At 32.3% G+C, this 9,127-nt stretch overlaps 1 protein-coding gene across 1 annotated transcript in view; it reads right to left on the minus strand.

The window, feature by feature from the left end:
- Nucleotides 1-5,963: 5,963 nt before the first annotated feature.
- The window catches only part of LOC117175387 (neprilysin-2-like), an 8,521-nt gene continuing 5,357 nt past the window's right edge, over nucleotides 5,964-9,127 (minus strand). Inside the window, exons 6-7 of the mRNA XM_033365095.1 lie at nucleotides 8,200-8,453; nucleotides 5,964-6,320 (exon numbers count right to left, since the gene is read on the minus strand). Of these exons, the coding sequence (XP_033220986.1) occupies nucleotides 5,964-6,320; nucleotides 8,200-8,453 (611 nt within the window). The remainder of the gene's footprint in view (nucleotides 6,321-8,199; nucleotides 8,454-9,127) is intronic.

Here is a 9,127-nt window from a genome sequence, read left to right on the forward strand (position 1 = left end):
AATGTCTAATAACCTGATACATATTATTATATGATATATGCATATTCGCGTAATTCAAGTTTTGAAGAATCCTAATTTAAAGCCTTCGACATAAGTGAACGACGCCTCATCGTACCACATAACCGTATATTTTTGGTACAACTTGGTCACCGCATCCTGCTTTTCAAATACGCACACTATGTCCATATCGTTAAGGTTTTTTTTCGATATCGTAAACACGTCGTATGAATTGACGATGTCTTTACGATATCGTAAAAACATCGAAACGACATGGACATAGGATGTCGTAAAAATGTCGTGAAGATGTCGTAACGATGTCGTAAAGACGTCGCCAAATTTTGTGCCCACTGGGATTTACGTGAATCGAGATTTAGTTCGAGTGTATAGCAACCTAATCTTTTGTCTTATAATCGCTCAATTTTTATTTGAGATGTAGCGAGAATCGCAAAGCTCGCGATATCTATCGTCGTTTAACTTCATTAAAATGGAGAGAAATGGGGATTCCCAGCTATCAGTTGTTTTTACGCTTATTGCTAAATGGTATTAAATAAGTTCTAATACATTTACAATAGTGTAATTTGTTTTGGAGGAGTTACTATATCAGTAAGAACAATTTTCTTTCTTTTTTCTGTTGCTTATTCTACAAGTTTTACCGAAATTTGCTTACTTCAGCGTGACGCAGTAGACGAGTTCAAAATTATTCTCCTAATCTGGGTGAAACTTTCGCCGAAATATATTTAATTTTTAACTGTTGCGAGTCTTAACTGCAACAAATTTTAACTTTTGTTTTTTCTGTGTTCTTTCAAATCTAGTGGTCTGGTTTAGAAATCGAATTTACTGATACTTTGCCGTTTTCCCATTGCTGCTAAGGATGCCGTATCAGACGATAGCTTTATTCCATCGTAGGATAATCTTTTCGCAAATAACATCTAAACTTTACCAGCGGGAAATTTTACGCGCAACAGAATTTAACTTTAGTTTTTTCTGTGCCCACAAAAATACAAAAAAGCGTAGTTTTCAATATGTCTTGCAGAGCCATTCTTCCCTTCGACAAGCAATTTCATTAAAATATTTTGCGACTGGTTGAAGACACTGTCAATGAAAACTTTTACCCGCAAAAACTTTTCAGAGAGAATACCAATCTCAGATTAAATTTTTTGGCCAAAAACGAACAGCGTAGAATTGATGAAATAGATCAAAATACGGAAATTAGGTCATTAACTATCATTCTTTGCGTTGAAGGTTTTATCTGAACGAATCGCGAGAATCCTCGGGCAACACGACATTACGGCATTTGAAAAACAAGAAAGACCTTACATTATCCTTGAGATCTGCTAAAGATAAAGTCAATAAATTGCATAATAACAATATTGCTCGTGGCATTTGGTGCAAAGGACAAAATTTTAATGTGGTTTATATCGGTTCCACAGATCCTCCGTTAGGAGTTGGAGTTAAGGCCATGTGACGAGAGGGTCACGTGACCAAACCTGGTCTTCGATTTTTCTTTCCCAACTTACGTCTAAACGAAATGAGGTATCGCTCTGAAAGTTTGGGAAAAGAAAGAGGAGGTGATAGAGTCCGTGTCTCTGCTTTGTACCGGTGGAAATTTTGAGAAAAAAATTTTTTTGAAGAAAATACCAGTGGAAGTTTTCTTTCCCAACTTACGTCCACACGGAATGAGATATCGTGTTAAAAATTTGGCACGATACATAGAAGGCATGCAAGAATTTGTCTCTGGTCCTAAATAATTAGAATGGTGAAAAAAGTTTTTTTTTAATTTCTATTTTGGAGAAATATCGATCGTGCTGTCGTCAAACCCTGCAAGCAATTTGCAATGTTGTCAATGGGCACTAGCGCAACGAGTAGACAAGTTCGAACTTTTTTCTTCCTCCAACTCTTTGCAAGGTCATAAACGATCCTTTAATATTTATTAACATTTCCCTAAAAAAATTTCCGCGTTATTTAAACTTTTATTTTTCAATATGGATGAAAAAATATTGATCTTAAGGCTGACTTGATCAGCTGTTACACTCATCACATGGCCTTAAAGAACACAGGACAGAATAAAATAAGATCCCTGTAAAAGAGAGAATGCTTAATAGGCATTATCATATTGCTGGCAATATGAATGCGGCTAATTTGAGAATTGTCGTAGCAAGCATTTTGAAATTATATTTGCCTGTGGTAAAGAGAATGTTTTCATTCAGTTTTACTACAGCAGACTTTAGAAAATTAAAGTCTTTTTTCGTTTTCTAAAATTCGCTAAACTAAAGTACCTCTGAAAATGTTCTTTTAGTTTTCTTTGTGATTTTAAACAGAATGGATGTCTCTAGTTATACGTCGAAAAACTAACTTCTTGAATTATTCAGAAATTTGTTTTTGAATTAATGCTTTTTTCTATCTGGAGAAAGGAGGGAGAGAAGGTTGACAGATAGAAAGGGAGCATCTGCAAGACATAGAAATCTGAAGTTCATTTTAACCTATTTTATTTTAAGCCTTTTTTAATGGGCGTTTTGTAATTAAATATATTCATAAGATCCTAATGCCCATATAAAAATTCTTTACAACAATTTAACTAATTGGGTCAATTCAATCCATCATTTTCAAAATACCAGTAAAAGTGTCACAGAACAATTTTCACAGAGTGCTTTTTCATGTGGGTGGTTTTGCTGCGAAGGGCTATGCACGCAAAAATCTGTCAATGAGATTACCAGAGATTGCGGAAACTGCACGGACGGCATATAATCTGGTGGCAACTAACGCTTCTGTATGCACTAATAGGTCATTGAGAAAACTCATTTTCAAAATTTCAAAGAAAGGCCCCTGATTACGAATATCTTGAATAGGCTATCGAAATCTGGGTCAGTTTTGTTTAAACAACTTTTTTTAACAATTTCATAGTTGCTCACAAAAAAATGGATGAAATCTTTTTTATTAGGGCTGAGCAAAAATAAAACTTTTTTGCATCTTGCTCTTTTATCGAGAAAAATCTTCAGATCGAATAAAATCTTCTTTTCATAAATTGTTGTCTGAAGTTTCTATTTTTGAGAGGAAATCGTTAAAACTACTTATTTATTAATAAATAATCAGCCAGATCAACCAGTGTCATAATATTTCTTCAAATTGTTGCGCAACCTCTATCTAGCATTAAATAAACATTAGAGTAACGTTAGGCATGAAGATATTGCATACGAATAATTAATTAATATTATTAATAATATTAATATGAATATTATTAATAATTTTGATTCATAGTTTTCGCCATTTTATGTATGTAAACATTTTCAAAATTGCGTATTTTTCTGTTAATCTTTAGGGGCTCACTCGACCAATTTTGATTCAGATATACTTCAAAGTATCTTTTGCACAGGAAAAAAGTTAAATACTTAAAATAACCTTTTTTAAGAACTCAATTTCATAATTAATCACGTCCATGTTTATTTCCATTTTTACATTCTTTTTTACATTATTATATGCGATCCTAAGCAAATTTATTTGCATTAAGCAATTATTTGCTTAACATTACTCTATAATACCTCACATATAATGGAATTTTATAATAAAGGTCCAGTAGCTAGTAAAACTTTTGTATCATACTTGCTGCAGGATGTCTCGACACTTGTTAAAGCGAAAAATTAAAAAAGTGTAAATCATTTCTTCGAACACTTGTTCCTGGTGAAAAAAGAATCTGACATAGCCAATTTTTATTTGATATTTAGCATAAAACTCGGGTATTTATGGAATTCAAAGAATTAATCGATTTTAAGGAATTTGTGGAACTTACAGAAATTGCGGAATTGTAAGAATTCACGAAATTCATATAACACCCGGAATTCACAGATTTCATGGAAATAGCGGAATATTCGGGATTTCAAGGAATTTACGGTATTTACGGAATTTACGGATTTCAAGGAATTGACGCAATTTCTGGTACGCTTGGAATTCAAGGTACATACAAAATATAAGGAATTTACGAGATTCAAAGAATTCATGAAATTCACAATTTCACGGTATTTTTACAATTTTCGGCATTCACAGGATTCGAGGAATTCGCAGTCTGCGCGGAATACGTGGAACTCATAAGATTCAAAGAATTAATGGAAATTCCGAACTTTAAGGATTTTGCGGAATTCAAAAAATTTATGAAATTCACAGAATTCAAGACATGTAGATAATTCGTGGAATTCAACGAATTTAATGAATTCCATTAATTCCTTGAATCCTGTGAATTTTTTGAATTCCGTTAATTTTGTGAATTCCTTGAATTTTTTGAATTCCGTTAATTCTGTGAATTCCTTGAATTCTTTGAATCCTATGAATTCTGTGTATTTCTTCAATTCAGTGAATACCTTGAATTCTGTTAATTCCTTGAATTTCATGAATGCCATCGCAAATTCCTTTAATTCCATGAACTCCGTGATTTTCATGAATTCGTTTAATTCTATGCCTATTTTAATTCCTTTAATTCTATGCATTCTATGAATTCAATTAATTTTAGCGCATTACTTAAATTCCATTAATTCCATGAATTTCATGAATTCCATCGCAAATTCCTTTATTGCAATAAATTTCATAATTTTCTTGAATTCCTTAAATTTAATAAATTTCTTGGATGCCATGAATTCCGTGAATTCCCTGAATTCCATAAATTTCCTGAATTTGATAAATTTAGTGAGTTTCTTGAAATCTTTAAATTCCGTAAATTCTATAAATTCCGCGAATTCAATCATTTTCGGGAGTTCCTTAAATTTCATGAACTATGCAAATTCCGTTCATTCTGTGAATTCCTTGAATTCTGTTAATTCTTTGAATTTCATGAATGCCATCGCAAATTCCTATAATTCCATGAACTCCGTGATTTTCATGAATTCTTATAATATCTATGCCTTTTTTAATTCCTTTAATTCTATGTATTCCATGTATTTAATTAATTTTAGCGAATTACTTAAATTCCATTAATTCCTTGAATTCCATTAATTCTGTGAATTTCATGAATTCCATCGCAAATTCCTTTTTTGCCATGAATTTCATCATTTTCATGAATTCCTTAAATTTCATTAATTCCTTGAATTTCTTGAATTCCTTGGATGCCATGAATTTCGCGAATTCCGGAAATTCCGTTAATTCTGTAATTTACTTCTGTACAGGTTTCGTCTTAAAAACGCTCTAATACATTTATTGGAATGCTGGACGGTGACTTTACGATTTACAAAACTTACAATACATTTATTCAAATCTCGTCATTCCAATATCATATTTGCAATTTCACTTAACGCTTTTATTGTAGAAGTCTTGCAAATGTGTTGTTAATTTCCAAAAAATTTTAACAGTGTATCTTATAAACAAAAACATAACGAATTTTCCAGATTTGTCGGTAAAAATGAGTTTTTATTTATTTTCGTTCATATTTGTACAACGGGTATTGTAACTTATGTGAAAGAATATATTGGTAGATTAGCTTTGAGGTGAAACGTTTATTTTGAGAAGAAATTTATAATACATTATATTAAATTATATTCACGGAATGATCCAAAATATGACTATTGATTTTTCATCCTATTCGCTGCGCCCGACTTTATTCAATATCTGTACCAGTGTTTACCTACAATATTTATTATTTGTAGTACACAAGGAAAATCGCAGTAAATCCCGTCTATAGTAAAGCGGACTTCCCAGTAGGCACAAAGTTTGGCGACGTCTTTACGACATCATGACGATATCTTTACAATAACTTTGCGACATCCCATGTCCATGTCGTTAAGGTGTCTTTACGAAATCGCAAATAAGTCGCATGATCTGAAGATGTGTTTACAACATCGTAAAGACAGCGAAACGGCATAGACATATGATGTCGTAAAGTTGTCGTAAAGACGTCGTAACGATGTCGTAAATACGTCGCCAAATTTTGTGCTCAAGGGGTTAATCTCGGCCATACGGTTTTAACATTTTACAGTTTTTTTGTTTCACCATACAGAACACTTGTTAACTGGATTCATTTTTGAACCCGCTTTACAACCAAAGTCTTTGGCAAATTCTGGCATGTTAGCAAATACACCTGTAGCTCTAAATTCTGATGGAGTTGCGAATTCGTCCATGAATTGGCTGTACTTAGTATTGAAGTCTTTTACATACTCTGGGGTGTATTTCGCACATTGTGTCATAGCTGCTTGAATCCAAAATAGCTGTGATTGGGAATAGTTCAAGCCAGGTAATGTTGGTTCGGGGCCGTGACGTTTTACAAAATCTTCATAGGCTAGGTAGGCCAATTTTACGCCTCCATTGTCTGCAATGTTTTTCCTAGCTACTTTAGTACCACTCATCTGAAAAGTGATAAGCCTTTGTTTACAAAAAAAGCTAAAGTTAAATTTTGTTGCACATAAAATTTCCCGCTGTGAAAGTTTACATCACAGTAAACCCCAGGAATAAATTTTATCTTTAAATAGGATAAAAATGCTGCAGGACGTTTATCTGGCCAAAGATCAAATTTATCTGTAGAAAATATTTATTTAACATATGTGATATGTCAAACGGCTGCGTTTAGGCTCCCCGACAAAATTTCCTCCATATATTCCAAAATCCTCGAGGTATTTCTTTTTTAAATTGTCTTACTTTATTCAAATAATTTTAACCAAAAAATGATCCACCTACACTTACAGAATACATACGCTGCACATCATTAAATTTATACTTCATAGTTTTTGTTTATAATTTTTTAAGTCTTCATCAGTTTCGATAGAAACTAAAGGTTTGTTCAACAAAAATAAAGGACTGAACTTAGCTCAGTGTTCTGTATAAAGTAACAACTTTCCAAAGTGCAGCCTATGTATTCTGTAGGTGTAGGTAAATGATTATTTGGCTAAAATCATTAAAATAAAGTGAGACGATTTAAAATATGAATACCGCAAGAATTTGCAAAATTATGGAGAAATTTTTTTCGGCGAAGCTAGGCGCAGCCGTTTGAAATATAGCATATGTCAAATAAATATTTCCGTCACATAAATTTGATCTTTTTTCAGATGAATTTTATCTTTCCTCAAATAAGCGTGCTGCAGCATTTTTATCCAATTTAGAGATAAAATTTATTAATGGGACTTGCAACGATTGCAAATTAAACCTATTTCGGCGAAAGTTTCGCCGAGGTTAGAAGAATAATTCGAATCTCGTCTACTGCGTCATGCTGAAGTGAGCAAATTTCGATAAAACATGTAGAATCAGCAACAGAAAACACGAAAAAAAATTTTACTGACACAAATGTCTCCTTCGAAATAAATTACATTGTTGTAGACGAATTAGAACTTATATAATACCATTCAGCAAAAAGAGCAAAAAACAACTGACAGATGGGAATCCCCATTTCTCTCGAATTTAATTAAGTTAAACGACGATAGATAGCATTGGCTTCCTAATTCTCGTTACATCTCAAATAAAGATGAAGCGATTATAAGGCGAAAGATTATCCAGGCAAGGTTGAAAAACGGAAATTAGCTTCGATTCATGTAAATATAAATAAATAATAAAAAGTTTAAATTAAAAATCATTCGAAATTATATCTCGAATAACACTGAAGAAAGAATCAACTAATTTTGCTGAAAAGTCTACAATTATATTCATGCTTTGGAATTTATCTTTTATCATTCAAAATTCTAGTATTTGGTTTAGAATTTTACTATTTTATTAAGAATGCCATTATTGTATTAAAAAGGCATATTTCTGATGAGAAATGCAGCTATTTGTGGTGAAAAGATGAACTATTTTATTAAAAATGCATTTGTGTGTTTTTGTAGATTAAACTCCTTGATTGAAAATTGAACTATTCCATTTTTCGAAAATTATTCTTCTGGATGAAAAAATTCATCTTTTGTTAGAAATTCACAATTTTAAAATTCACCTTTCTGGTTTAAGATTTAATTTTGTTATTGAAAATGTTGTTTTTATTTGGTTGAAAATTAACTTTTTGTGTCTAACACTTGCAGATTTCATTCATCCAGCATTAATATTTTTTCGTGAAAAATCACCCTTTTTTCTATGTTTTGATACAGATTTATCCTATACCTTATCTTCTGTCAGAATATATATGTATTATTATAAAATGAATAGAAAATAAATAAATAAAAAATATGAAATCAAGTCCTGCAAGTGCCAGTTTAAACTAGTAGTACGAACAAAATTTTCTGAAAGAGTCCTACATAATATACATACTTTGATGCTGCCATCTTTTACTGTATATTTTTTATACTGCTGTGTAATGCAAGCCGCTTTCCGACGAAATTTTCTTTTAGTTGCTGCTGTCCACCAATCCCCAAGGTTTCCATTTTCATCAAATTGTCTACCGTCGTAATCAAACGCAGTAGTGAGTTTATTTCCAAGGACAAACGCTCCAATCGCACCATAGTTCAGGTACTGAGGCCTATCCTTATCGAAGAAAATGTCTTGTAGAATTCCGGCAGGGACATCTATAAAATGGAAATTCATATTATATATGGTATATAAACAAATGTTCTGGATTTCAAAAATTATACCCTGTTGATGGATAGTAGCGGCCTACTAAACGGGTGTCCTATTCAAAAATTAGCCTTTATTTTCAAAGGTGATAGCACCATTCAGAATATAGAAAAAAATATATTTTCAAAACTTTTCAAAAGAATATTATCACATAAGAGAGACAAAAATAAAATTCTAACTTTTAAGGGATTTTGTAATTCAAATTCAACTATTCGGCAGAAGCTAGAAAAATGAATTTGTTAATGCAATATTCTACCAAAACTCTATAGTGGTCTGCGCGGCGAACTGCACCAACACATCTATATGTTTTTGAGATCGCTGAATCCGAATCCGGTGTCCAAAATACCCAGTTGCCTCATATTTTTTCGAAAAACGCAAAAATAGACGTAAAATCTACAAAACAGCGATTTTTCATGTATATTTTTGCAAAAAAAGTGTTTCAATGTTCAGTGATCTTAATCAGTATATCCATATGTTTTTGGGTTCGCTAAGTCCGCATCCGGTGTACACATTACCCAGTTGGCTCATATTTTTTTGAAAAACGCAAAAATAGACGTAAAATCGACGAAAACAGCGAGTTCACCGGCACACACAACAAAGTGGTCTGCCCAGCGCACTATACCTG

Source organism: Belonocnema kinseyi, chromosome 6 (genome assembly GCF_010883055.1).
Source record: "Belonocnema kinseyi isolate 2016_QV_RU_SX_M_011 chromosome 6, B_treatae_v1, whole genome shotgun sequence".
NCBI lineage: Eukaryota > Metazoa > Arthropoda > Insecta > Hymenoptera > Cynipidae > Belonocnema > Belonocnema kinseyi.